Below are 14,625 nucleotides of genomic sequence, written 5' to 3' on the forward strand. Positions count from 1 at the left end.
AATTCACAAAAATGACATTAATATGAAATTTGACACATGCCATACCCTGTAAACGTCAGTGATAGTTTTTTTTTTAACTTTTTTTAAATTAGGCTAAGGCTCATTTTTATTCCTCCGTATGTATGACGTCATCATCACATTTATCGTTTTTATTTAATTTCTCTTAAAATATGCGATTAAAAAATGAAATATTTTTTTTTCTGTAATCGCAAGAGCAAAATAAAGAAACGGTTTTTTTCTTTCATGGCCTTATAAAAAATGAAATGTTGTCAATTATAAAACGTTATTCCTCCACAGATGTCGCTATACATAGGCAGCGATACAGCCGTGCTCCGTATTGGCAGTGAGCGTTGTTCCCGATACAAGACTCGATCCAGCTGTGTCGGGGCTACAGATCCGCACTGTGGCTGGGATGACGCTAGGGAAGTGTGTGTGAGGTCGTCTCCACATATACATCACTCGTACTTCGTGCAGAATACCGCTACTTGTCCTACTGTGAGCACACCCGGTAAGTTCCTCAATTGTTATGGGCGCCTGGTACTTTTAGATAGAAATTTTTAGTGTGATAATAGCAAGATAGTCTGGGATTATGCTAGAGAAGTGTGTGTGAGATCGTCTCCACATATTATACACCATTCCTACTTCGTGCAGAATATCGCTACTTGAACTACTTTGAGCTCGCCCGGTGAGTACCTCAATTGTTATGGGCGCCTGGTACCTCGTGAAAATGTAGCCTATTATAACTCACAACAAACGTCTTCTCTTCGGTTGTCGCCTAGGAAGAAATACTAACGATGACTTTGTCTTATTATAGACGCATCTCCTTAAAAACTACTTGTATGTAAAGTGTTTAAATGCTTTAAATCTCATTATTACGCATCTATAGTTGATAAAGTGTTTATAAGTGTGTGTCAACTGTCATGGACACTTACATATTAATTTAAATATTACTCCATGATTTCTATGTTTCATCTTTTTATGACGAAAGAGGCTTATGTTAACAACCGTCTATTAATGATTACTTCACACCAAACATTGCTTTAATGTTCAAAACACGTTTTCTTTAGCTAAATATCAATTTTAATTAATTTCAGTGGACGGTGGTTGGTCATCCTGGTCAGAATGGGAGCCTTGCATGCAAGATGGCACACCACGAGCTCCCTACGGCGATGATAAGCCAGATATGTGTATGTGTCGTACACGCAGGTGTGATAACCCACGACCGGCGAATGGCGGACAAGTGTGTGTTGGTAAGTGGGAGTGAATAAATGTTTTATTATCTGAATTTTTATTTAATATGTCCAGAATACAACAAACCTGTCTTTTATTGATTAAATAAAGTTGTATGAATCTAAAATGACATATGATATAATAAATTAGATGATTATGTTTCTGAATATTGTTCAGTAAATGATAAACAAAAAAATATATTCATTTTTCTGGGTACACAAACATCTAAAATACTTATTACCTACTTATTATATTTTTATATAATATAGTCTATTAAGTACAAATCAACACAAATAATAAACATAAACAAATAGCCTTTATTATCTGTAGCCGTTTGCTACAAAATGCCACAAACTAACATATTATCCTAAAATTTCCAGGAGCCCGTATAGCAGTAACAAACTGTACTATCCACGGTGGCTGGTCAGCCTGGTCATCCTGGTCGGAATGTTCCACCACTTGCGGTATCGCCGTGAAGTCCAGACGCAGAACATGTACGTCGCCAGAACCTAAGTTTGGAGGCAGGGTGTGTGTGGGACAGGATGTACAGGACTTGTACTGCGCTAATCTGCCGCCTTGTCCAGGTATGTGTTAATCTGCAAATTATAGTTGATTATTATTTATTTTGTAATGAGGTGTATACGCACGACATGCCCGACTATAAATAAAATTATTAAAGCAATAGCTTTTATACTTTTATTTGATGAAAGATTCAGGGATTATAAAATAAAGTATTTTTAATATCCAAATGTGTTCAGTATATCTTTTTTGAAGTGAAAACTTCTTTAATGGCGTTGAGCACTTTTTCTGTAATGGGTATAAAATCTTAAACTCGCGTCAGGACACGTGACCTGATCGAAAAAGCGTAAGACGGATACAATTCCAAAATATCAAACATGCTCAACGTTAATAATCAAGTTTTCATTTCTGCCGGCACTGCCGGCACACCTGTCTTTTTTTTAATTTCATTTGATACACCCATGGTTTTTGAAGTTAGAAACTGTTGTTTGCGTTTTCTCTAACATAAATAAAATATAATGTTTATATCTTCTCACTAGACCCAGCACTAGCGCCAGTAGACGGCAGCTGGTCGCCCTGGGGCGCGTGGTCCCCTTGCACTGGCTCTGGGTGTGGAGCTGGTGCGGGAACGAGAGAACGGCGACGAGTTTGTGCCAGTCCACCCCCTTCACATGGGGGTGCTGATTGTGAGGGCGCGAGATATGAGAGGCAGGCTTGTGATTTGCGACCCTGTGAAGTGCGTAAAGCGACTGCGTGGACCCCCTGGGTGCAGATGTTAGGTAAGTGCAGGGTAGTTTTATTTTTAATAGATTTTTTTCTAAATGGAAGCATAAAATAATTATCCTGAATAGCAAATATTCTATTAAACTATGTCAAAAAGTATCAAATATGTTTATAAAAGTAATAAAATGCTTTGTTTATGCACAGGTAATGCAACAGATGGCAGTTACACAGAAAAGCGATTCAAGTTCCTATGTAAAGCGCCCACACCGGAACAGATAAAGGTAATATTTTAAAAGCTCTAATTTTCAAGATATTTCATTGTGAGAATGTTAATAAATAATTTGAAGAAGATAAGAAACTCTCCATATTCTCTGCCAAAAAATAACAAACAAATGAAATAATTATTTCGATACGAAGTTTCTGATTTGTAAGCCATTTCGTAGCACTCGTTCGCTATACACACACTCAATAGTTGGTGAATTGCGTTTAACATAAAAAATACTTTAAAAAAGTACACTCCAAAGGCCTATGTGTGTAAATGATATTTTTTTATTATTTATTCTATCAATACATTGAAGCTAGTAAAACATTTTAACATAATTTGTATTTCATTTATATTATAATACAATCTTCTTCCAGCTATCTCTAGCCCGCGAAGAAGAACGCTATTGCACCCCCCACGGGACTTGCAGCAGTACCCCACCACAGGAAGGAGGTTGGGAGCCGTGGGGTCCGTGGGGGGCGTGTTCAGCCCCCTGTGGGGGTGGACAGCAACCCCGTGCGCGCAGGTGTCGACGACCCCCTTGTGAAGGACCAGCGGATATGATGAGAGCTTGTAACACGCATGCGTGTAATGGTAAGTGAGCGTCATATTCGGACATCTTCTTAATACTATTATAAAGGCGAAAGTTTGTATGGATGTATGGATGTATGGATGTTTGTTACTCTTTCACGTAAAAACTACTGAACCGATTACAATAAAATTTAGCACACATATAGAGGGTAACTTGGATTAACACATAGGATAGGTTTTATCCCGGAATACCCACGGGAACGGGAACTGCGGGTTTTCCTTTGAAAACACGGGCGAAGCCGCGGGCGGAAATCTAGTAGAAATATAAACAAACTCACAATCGCTTATTAAAAAGTCGTTAAAAATGTCCGTTGTACAAAATATTTATTCAAATAAATACCTTATTACGTAGCAGTAGCGTTCAAAGTCTATTGTATTGCCTGAAAGAAAATTGTCAAAACAAAACTCAAACAAAACTCTGCCTTTGCGTGTGTTAACTGTTAGGCAGAGTGCCTAACACACGCAAAGGCAGAGTTTTGTTTTAGACAATTTTTCAGCGTGATTGTTAGTCTAGTTCTTTTTTGATTATTTTACGTCATTGTCTAACGTGCACTATTCTCTTAATAGAATCACAAATAAAAATGCTCTATCCTAAGTTTCGTAAATTAATTTAAAACTATCATAAAGAAAATAGTTTTCTATTTGCATCGTAACACATATTTAATGTTTCCTGCAGGCGAATGGTCATGCTGGAGCGACTGGAGTGAATGTAGCGGCAATTGCGACATTGGTTCCACCGGGCATCGAACCCGCACCAGAATGTGCTTATCACCTGAAGGTTGCGCGGACGCAGGCGCGGCGCTCGAGAGGAGGATCTGCGTTAATACTTGTGCAGGTTTGTCAATCTTTGTCGCACTTAATATGAGCAGTCTTCTCGTACATAGTAGTGTTTTGTTTATGATCAAGTTGATGTTCGTGTTCATGTTCATGTTCATGTTCATGTTCATGTTCATGTTCATGTTCATGTTCATGTTCATGTTAGTGTTCATGTTCATGTTAGTGCAGTTCGTGTTCATATTCACGTTCATGTTTACGCTTATGTTCACGTTCTTGTTCACGTTCAAGGTTCATGCTCAAGCTCATGTTTATGTTTATTTATGACACGTTTATGATATTATTATCTTGAATCTTCACTTGTATGCTATAATCTGCTTTCGAGCATATTTTAACTCATTTTAAACGGACAGATTTAATTCCAACTTCGTCCACTTATCCAGGATCGGTGGCAAAACAATTGTTTCATGATAAAACGTTTTTAACGTGATAACGTTTTTAAAATCGTTTTAGTCGGGTGACATGTTCAGAAACTTGTGTCACACCAAAACCTCACGAGCGCGATCGCAGGTATAACGAGAGAGAGACGGACCGATCTCCCGTCTCATCTCGAGCGCTGCCACTGCATTATGTTATCACGTAAACATCTCGATCGTAAACCTACTTTACAAACAACCAATTTTTTTTTCACTTTTTCAATATATTATTACATATTTATCAACAGATTCAGAATCAGGTTGGGGTCCATGGGGTCCATGGGGCGAGTGTGAAGCGGGGGAGAGAGTGAGACGAAGGAGCTGTGAGAGCGGCGCGTGTGTGGGCGCGCAGTTACAGGTGGCGAGGTGCGACAAGGACAACGATATGGATAACGGTGAGTGCGAGAGGGAGGGAGCATAAATAACTAGATTCACCACTTAGTAAAAGGTTATTCAGGCGGTGATGTGCGATAAGGACAATGATTTGGATAACGATGAGTGTGAGTGAGAGGGTAGATGCAATGCATTAAATCGTGTGTTAAAAATTCGTCAAAAATACTATTTTTTCCATTTGAGCACCATATTAGAATTAGACTCATAATTATTAGTATTGAAAGTTTGTCTAAAATTAGTATTTGATAAAACAATCGTTCAAATCAACAGCTTATTTCGTAGTGATAATGTTCAAAGTCTGTTGTGCATATTGTTGTTCATGAAAAAACATTGCAGTTTTTGAGCGAGATTGTGGGTCTATTTTTTTATTCAACGTCAATTGTATGCTTAATCATGCGTCATTTATATATATTTTTTTTTTTTTGGCAACCCTGTCCTCTTTTTCATAAGAGGAACTTTCGGTTCTATGATAACGTTCAGAAATAAAACAACACTGCTCTTAAACTAAGATGTATTTAACCATATATCTAATAAAGTTTTTTCTCAATCAGAACTATACGCGATGCCGGCATACAGTCAAGGTGTAGAAATGGCGTCTTTCGTTACACTTCGTAATGATTCCCTCAGTGTTGGCGGGATTGTTGGCTGTGTTGTCGCTGCTTTTGTTATGGGTAAGATATTTGGGGCTGATTTTTCAATCGTTGGTTAAAACTTATTCATCGAATAACGTATTAAACTACCATTTCAAAAATGTATTCTATTTATCCGTATTTGACAGTTTACAGGTGACATTTTAAAATGTTCGTGTAATACTTTATTGGACGGATAAATTTTAACCAAGAATTGAAAAATCGGCCCTAAGATAATTTTATCTATTGTATAATGTCTATTGTTAGTTTTTCCTATTGTTTAAAATATAGATGACAGATTGAACTAAACGTAAAGTTACCTAATTATGTAACTATATGCAATTTGAAGAAAAAGCAAATCTTATTAAATTGTATTACCTAATGTCTGTGCATTTGTGCGCTTGTTTGTATTTACTACTCTTTGTAATATAAGCCTTATTTTTGATTTTTGACCCGAGTGGATTCGCTGTGAATTTCTAGTATTCATTATTTTGCTTCCATAATTCAGTTCAACTATTAGTAGTAATTTATCTAGGTGTTTATAATTATATAGCCAGAACCTATTTTAGAGTTTCTACTGACATTCATTACTATGTTAAATACAGGTTGCCTAGTCTGTCTAGCAGTGGTAATATTCTGTCATCGCCGAGGATCCCTCCCGTGGAGGAAACAACCACGAGTTCCCTCCAGTCCTCATTATATCACGGCTAAACAGAATAGCTACGTCACTGTGCCTTTGAAGGAAGTTGTAAGTATAAATTGTAGTTATTAAAATTATTCTAAATAATAATAAAGAATCAATTTGCCCCGTTTTTGCTAGGAAAAACGGAATTTATGACGTTGTCACATATCTATACTAATACGTATTGCATACTGAGAAATATCCAATATTTTAGTAATCTCAATTCAACAAAAAAATTAAATCATGAAAATCTGTTCGTTTTTGAGTAATAAAAGACAGCAGAATAGTTGAATAAATGAATGAATAATATGAGTCTCATCTTGTAACGCATTTCCGCAAATATTTAAACAATACATTTTTACTTCTAGCCTCGCAAAGCAAAACGACAACCATCATTCTCAGGCATCGGCGGAACTAGCGGTATACTTCTATCGAAAAGCAATAATATTTCCAACGCTAATAACCATAATACAGCGATAACTACCCCCAAATTGTACCCAAAAGCGATCGCAAATGAATACGACTCTATGGGCACAATACGACGACATTCCAACCAACCGAATAATAAAAACAATTTGGATGTGGAAGAAGACAAATTTTATTGAACGGGGAATTTTGTAATGGATTGGACATATTTGGAACATTTTGGCCACCTTTGTATTGGATACATTTGTATTGGTCATCTTTATATTTGAAACATTTTGGCCACCTTTGTATTGGATACATTTGTATTGGTCATCTTTATATTTGAAACATTTTGGCCACCTTTGTATTGGATACATTTGTATTGGTCATCTTTATATTTGAAACATTTTGGCCACCTTTGTATTGGATACATTTGTATGGGTCATCTTTGTATTTGAAACATATGTAACAGACACCTTTATAGGTGAATTGTGTTGACTGGTCGGAGCTTGATGTTCTACCATAATATAGTATAATGATTTGACAATTTTGTAGTTGACACCTATTTTTGTAGAATTTGAAATTTTTTTGTATTATAAAATGTGAGCTATGGTAGTGTCATATATTATTATCAATTCAGTTATTAAAGAGAAATTAATGAATATTGTAAAATGACATATTTGTACATATCAAATAATATTTTTGAGTCTATTATTGTAGGCTGTTTCCTTATTACGTTTAAAACTTATTTTAATAATTGCGAACGTACTTAAAGTTATTAAGTTTAACCTAAGTAATTACTTACGCTTTGACGTCTATTGGCAGCTGTACACTAGAAGATCTAATTTAAGTTATTTAGGTCAAATGGCAGTGCCATGGGACTTATATAAAATGCCTGTTTTTCTTTTCATAGTAGATTATTTTCGGTTTTGATCTCAGAGAGATTTATCGTATTAAATTTCTAAATAAAAAAATCTACTACTTTTTTGAATTTTGTTTTTCTGTTATCTATCAATAAATACATTTAAATTTCTGATATTAATAATGTAGTGTTTCAAAAGTTATCTAATTTACTTTGGCGGAATTTCTGAGTTGTCATCTCTACATGTAAATTAGGCAAATATATTAATATTTGATCTTTATAACTAAGTTTATAGACATATCATTTAAAATATTCATTTGATTTGCTTCGTATAAAAAGTAGCTAATTATTTTTATAGTAGAAAATGAATTGACAATTCGTATTTTCCACTAATTTCCTGTTTAATTAAATATTTCATTTTCAATTATGCCTTCAAAATATCTGTTATTATTTTTATTGCATTTTTTTCCGAATTGTATTTTTTATAAGTTTTTTTTTTATATTTTCTGTAGTGATATTTAGTAGCCCAGTGCCATGGTGTAAATGTATAGAATATTAAGTTTAAAGTAGGTATTGAGAAATATAACAAAGCCGATTGTGCCATGTATGTTATTATTAATTATTGTCCATTATTTATAAGTGCCTTCTATGTAAAATATTTTTCCAATTAAATGTACCTATAGAAATTAAAATTAAATATCAATTTGTAATGTAAAGAATTATACGAATGTATTAAAATTTAAAATTAAGAATGACGCGAATGATTATATAAATTATTTTTTTTATGAATGAAATAAATAATTGCACGCTTTAACGCTGCCTATCTACTTTTAGAGTCTTTCACACAGGCTTAAATATGTGTCATAATATACACAGCTTCATACAAGACAATTTTTCAAAAATATTTTTCAATGTGTGTAGTAAGATTAAAGCAAATAAAAAACGAACGGAACTAACGTTTTATACTAAAAAGGTGATAAATAAAAACATGTTTCTTTAAAACGACATAGGCATTATTGAATGAGATAGGTCTCACCAAGAAGCTTATATCTAATACACTGGAGATTTCAGTATGAACATTAACTTGTAATAAGAAAATATGGCCTTGAATGACGCCTGTATGTTTTTTATCTCTTTCACACCCACTTGCCAAGTTAGGTGTGAAAGGGATAAAAGCTTCTTGCTTATAAGCTTCTTGGGTCTCACTATAGTAATGACTAAAATGTTTTATTATAAATAGACATATATTATGGTCTTACCACAAAACAATTTAAACACAGTCTAACTTTAAACCAGGGATCTGTCACTTTAATAGTTGTCTATGTGATACGACAAAACCAGTTTAAAGAGACCCCGCATTAAAGTTAAACCCTGTCTAAAGTTTTTTGTGCTAAGACAGATTATATTTTCTCGTTATGGAAGAGTCTCTTATAAAAAAACTGTGTGTGGAAAGACATTATGTAACGTGTATACACTGCACTAGTAGTACAAAAAACCGGTGCCTTAGCCATGCGTATACGTATCTGTAAAAAACATATTCCTTATATTTTATAATTTAGATAATCAATTTTATATTTTTATATGAATTGTTGAGCTTTCAACGTTATGGTGGCTCATGTTGAGTCGAATGTTATATTTTAGATTATTTTATATTTTTAATAGTAAAATATTTGAATGCTTGTTATAAATTGTATAGCCTTGAGTTATGTGCGGATTGAAATGAGCTATGAGCTATGTATATTATTGGTTATTTACCAGATAAATTATGTACGTGTTGTGTCATATAAAAGTATAATTTGGTAGAATTATAAAAAATATGAAACTACGATTTCTTGACAGCAGGCTTTATTTTGAAGATATACTAAAAAAATTCCTATTTTAATTTTGCTATTGTACTTATAAAATAGCCTGTACCATTACAAACATTCGATTGTATAATAATTTTATTAAAAAACAATTGGTACTTTTATATGACGTCACAATGTATCCTGTATTATGTAAGAGGCTTCTCACGGAACTCACCGATTTAACGTTTTATTATTAAGAGATGAAAATTGTGATTCGTTAAGATATTTTGTAAGAGAAATTGATCAATTGCATAAGTTCTGAAAGTGTCGGTTGAGCTGTACATTGTTATTACGCTAACTACTTAAAAGTAAATAAAGACTGTCGTATTATGAATTTGTTTTATTTTATACCTTTAATTTAGTAACGATTAAGACAATAACATTTCATCAATTCGGTTCATTGTTTTGGCGTAAAAGAGTGACATACAGACCCACATTTACATTTTTTTTATAATATCCTACTAATATTGTAAATGCGAAAGTTTGTGAGGATTTACTCTTTCACGCAAATTCTACTGAACCGATTACAATGAAATTTAGCACACTTACTGAGGGTAACTTGGATTAACACATAGGATAGGTTTTATCTTAAAAATCCCACGGGAACGGGAACTACGCGGGTTTTCCTTTGAAAACGCGGGCAAAAATCTAGTTAGTAGATTAATTACCTTTAAGTTTCACCGGGATCGAAATTTGTACCTTTCAGTTATAATAGGCCCACTAGCAAGGAGATACTTATAGTCTATAGAATAGAATTCGTAATCAAGTATATTGATGATAAATTATTTATTGATACACACAATAATTTATTTATCTTCAGGTGAAAATTTAACAAGCGGTATTTCATACAAAACATTTTCAGTAATTTGTGTGAAAGCCATATCAGATCGAATGCGAAATTAACTGACAATATACTAATGGAAACTGCATGCATTACATAAATAATTATTTCTGAATAATTTCGGACGCATTTTCTGATAACGCTTAAAACTACAATAAAACTTAAATTTACATAATATTACAAATTCACTAAGACAAAACGATAAGATAATATGCCTACTTGAAGGGCTTCATAAGAAAACTGCATCTAAGGTAATAAAATAATAATACCTACCTATGTAAAATATTTGTTTTACCTCGAGTGAAGTTGGAGCTTATACACGAGAATGATTATCTACACTATTAAGGATTAGATTTATTGAAGTAGGTACTATCAAAAACCAATTCAGAATTTAACTAATGTATAATTTATTATCTGAAATAAAATCGCGTCTGTCCAAATAATCATTGTCGATAATAGTATAATAATACTTCGAAATTCAATTACGCATTAATTTAGCTAAATATTGGTGAACCACGCCAAAACAATTATTATCCATTCTAAACACCTCTCTGTAAACAAACAGATCGATATCGTATACATAATCAGCTTTGATAAGTTATAAATATTCAGACTTGTCTTGTTTTAGATGACTACTATATACAGGGTGTAATCGTTAAGTGTGCACAGGCGATTATTCCGTAACTATTGTAGATATCAAAAAACTTTAAACTGATATCGAAAGCCCTTAGCCTAATGAGTAAAATTACAATAATAACTTTTTAAAAACAAAACGGGAAATATCCAAAAATTTTACATCAAACACTCCCATACATTTAGTATGAGATATGACTATCTCAAACATGTAATATGAAAAATTTTGGTTCTTTTTTTTTGGTTTTGTGCTTAAATTACTTCACAAATTTTAATGAAAATTCATTTAGAAACTGTAAATAGTGCTCGATGTGGAATACAATGGTTTTCCAAAACGAGGACGTCACTTCGAACATAATATTTTGCTTTGAACACAAAATGTATGGGAAATTAAATGTATGGGAGTGTTTAATGTAACTTTTTTGGATTTTTCCTGCTTTATTTAAAAAAAGTTATTATTGTCATTTTACTCATTAGGTATACCTAGTACTTTCAATATCAGTTTAAAGTTTTTTGATATCTGTAATAGTTACGGAATAATCGCCTCTGCACACTTAACGATTTTAGTGAAGTGAAAACAACAAATAGAACTAAGTAATACTAATACAAAAATAAGCGTAGGTATCTAATGATGTTTCCTATCATGCCAGATTCCATGTCCGCTTTACTGAACAGTTTTCTTTGCGATTTTTTGGAAATAGAACCTACTGTGACAGTTTTCTTGCCGTATCTCAGTAGTAAGTAAACAAAAACCCAGTACCTACTCGGTACTCGATAGGTAATAACAAGATAATAACTACAGAGATTGATTAGGCTTTTAATCTTTAGATAGCATTTTTACGTTAATAATAAATAGGACATAAAACCAAAAATCGTAACCCGATTTTAAATTTTAATCATAACAATAAAATTATAGAAATTTAATGTACATAAACACTGTAATTTTGAATTTTGATATAAGTAGGTAATATTGTTATTAACTACCAAGTAGACCGTACTACCATCCGCTGCGCTTACTCATTTACGAAGTCAAACTATAATTAAGTTCTTAAACTATTTCAGCGTCTATTGAGTTACAGGAAAATAAGAAAATAGCTACTTAAACAAAATGATCAAGTAACGCGAACTCGATACGATATTTCTATAAATAAACATAATCAATAGATAATTATATAGACAGACCTACGCAGTATTTTTTTTAATATAATAAAAAGCACGCCAAGTCCACTAAAATAATATACCCATTGTACATAATAGAGTGCCATGTTCATGGTAAGTAGGTACTTATAATGCTTGTGATCCACGTTTAAAATAGGTACCTACTTCAATACAATGTCGCTACTGTGTTGCATAAAATAGCGGTTTTATGGATACTTGCATTTTATCGGTTTCAAAATTATCTATTTAATTATTATTATTATCGTTGGATTGAAGTCTTTATTGAGTACAATGAGGTACAAATCTCAAAACTTTACCTACACGTGTATAACGTAGCTAGTGGTTAAAAGTATGAAAAATACCATTGTACTTGAAAATGAAAAAGAAATTACGAACACAAGAAACATCGTCATAATTGGCTTAAACATTCACTCAGTATCAAAGCTTCAAAGGGACTGGAAAACCTTATATGCTAGGTACCTATGCGGTATACGTACTTAGTTTAAAGTGAAATGAACGAATTGTTTCATCTTTTGCTCGAAATTTAATTTCAAAATGAGATTCAAAATTTCGTTTTATGATTTTTATTCCTAAGTCTTCCTTTAGCCGGTTAGGAATTCGACTTTTTCGATATGTTTGATAGCTACCTACTTATTTTTTCGCTATTGATTTTTACTCCGAGAAACATGGATACTTAGCCTAAGTATTAATCCCACCAAAAACATAAATGTAAAAATTGGAGCCGAGTTCAATCGTTGACTTAATTTGCCAAAAAAAGAAATGAGATCTAAATGTGTGCCAAGTTCTGTAGACAGTCCAGAAATTTATTTACAAAGATGTATTAAGTTCTTAGGTGAACTGAAAACTCAATTGTTTTATTTTCCCTTAGAGAACAACGTTTATTCTAAAATATGTTTTTTTCAATTTAAATTATATCTACATATAATATTTTCACAAAGCAAACATCTAGAGGCTAGTTTTTAGAACCTTACAAAATATAAACAGTATGTAAAACTAGCCTCATCAAATTATGGGGTTCAATAGGTCATTAGTTGTTTGCTTTGTGAAAATAATTATATAGGTAATTTAATGTCTCATCCGAAATTTTATCCAAAATTTCCCGCAGTTAGAATTCAGTCCTGTGTTCTGTGAAGATATGAAATTATATTAGCTGTTTCATTTAGTCAAAGCGAAATGCCACAAAGGACGACAAAGCCCCCGGGCTGTTTACGTGTAGTCCCCAAAGAAACATTTCATCAACTCTTTTTTGGCTAATCTTTGTTTAATGATATGAGAAATGTTGCCAAATTAAACGGACATTTTGTTTGAAGAAAATGTTGTTAGACTTCGTATTGTAATGTTCTTTGAGTCTTTATTTATTTATGGTTGGTGTACCGCGTACTTCATGTTTATTGTAACCACAATAAAATGGAACCATTTTGTTACAAAAAGCTGTAATCGTACTTATTTGGTCTATAGACAAATTTTTTGTTTAGTTTAGAACTAGGTACTGTCTTATCGCACATAAGCATTTTTCTCTCTCTTTATCCAATTTCAACTATAGAGCCTATCATGCTGATGTAAAAATACATGATTTAAGACGAATGAGATGAAAGATAAGTAAATAACTTCTATTAAGCTTCTAATGTTCACGACTCGTTCACGAATTGTAAAGCTTACGTTGTAGGTAAGGTAGAGATAGTATTACCTACCTGTGGTATTACATAGAACACCAAGATTTCGTCGTCGGGTTGTTTAAATTCCCTGTTAAAGGCGCAAACATGGATTAAGGAAACAAGTTCGTTTTGTATCCTAATTCTTTTTAAATTCTCTATAGAAATGCGTAAGTATCCAAATTATTTTGCACCTTTGCGATTATGATTTCGGATATATTAAATTTACAATATGTAGGTTCTCTTTAGTGCAATAGTTTGGGCGGAACATTTCAGTGCTCAAAAGTTGTATCTACGACAAGAGACAAGGTTTTTGTTTCGAAGACAAACACATTAGATGGCATGGGACTTATTTTTTATTCTTCTTCCTATGTATAATGTAGATAAGCATTAAAGTTTGTAAGGTTCTATATGGATAGACTCTTTCACAGATAACAGCGTTTCGTGTAGGACTGAAATTAACTATACTAACCTACTTTTAAAGCCGTGAGATAAAGGCGCATGCATCGGCTACAATAATAAAAATATTCATTAAATGGTTTACAACTTATAGCACCTATAAAGTCAAACGCTTATTCTGTCTAGACGATACGTGCCTCAGATCGTGAGACGAAACCGATCGCTTTTCTAAAGTGTTTAAGTGACAATAGTGATACAATCTACACCATCTATTTTAATATTACGATGGTTTACGATTCTTTAAATAGAATAGGGGTTGCATTTTTAGAATATCGTTGAAGAAGTTGATAAAAAATGATATTGAGTTTCATAAATATCTCTGCTTGTTGAATGCTTGATTTTGTTTGTTTGTTTGGTATCAGAATATATTTTTATTTGGTGGTGCCAAAGGAACAGTTAAAATTAAATACACAATGAAACTTTACACATATATTTTAATTTATTATAAAACTAAATTCATTCTTAAAC

The 14,625-nt window shown here is 32.9% G+C and overlaps 1 protein-coding gene across 3 annotated transcripts in view; it reads left to right on the forward strand.

Moving 5' to 3' along the window:
- Sema5c (Semaphorin 5c) overlaps window positions 1–9,723 on the forward strand; it is a 47,464-nt gene extending 37,741 nt beyond the window's left edge. For 2 of the 3 annotated variants that reach the window (XM_089708136.1, XM_089708135.1), the window contains exons 10-20: window positions 298–508; window positions 1,095–1,250; window positions 1,611–1,814; window positions 2,289–2,528; window positions 2,677–2,753; window positions 3,112–3,328; window positions 4,002–4,160; window positions 4,824–4,970; window positions 5,520–5,639; window positions 6,203–6,345; window positions 6,648–9,723. In XM_089708136.1, coding sequence (XP_089564262.1) covers window positions 298–508; window positions 1,095–1,250; window positions 1,611–1,814; window positions 2,289–2,528; window positions 2,677–2,753; window positions 3,112–3,328; window positions 4,002–4,160; window positions 4,824–4,970; window positions 5,520–5,639; window positions 6,203–6,345; window positions 6,648–6,884 — 1,911 coding nt within the window. In that variant the 3' untranslated portion in view covers window positions 6,885–9,723. The remainder of the gene's footprint in view (window positions 1–297; window positions 509–1,094; window positions 1,251–1,610; window positions 1,815–2,288; window positions 2,529–2,676; window positions 2,754–3,111; window positions 3,329–4,001; window positions 4,161–4,823; window positions 4,971–5,519; window positions 5,640–6,202; window positions 6,346–6,647) is intronic. The other variant, XR_016317245.1, reaches the window with a different exon arrangement.
- Window positions 9,724–14,625: the final 4,902 nt, after the last annotated feature.

This window comes from Colias philodice, chromosome 20, assembly GCF_061535455.1.
Source record: "Colias philodice isolate Cphi_HAF_F1 chromosome 20, ilColPhil1 Martin Lab GWU primary, whole genome shotgun sequence".
In the NCBI taxonomy this organism is placed as follows: Eukaryota; Metazoa; Arthropoda; class Insecta; order Lepidoptera; family Pieridae; genus Colias; species Colias philodice.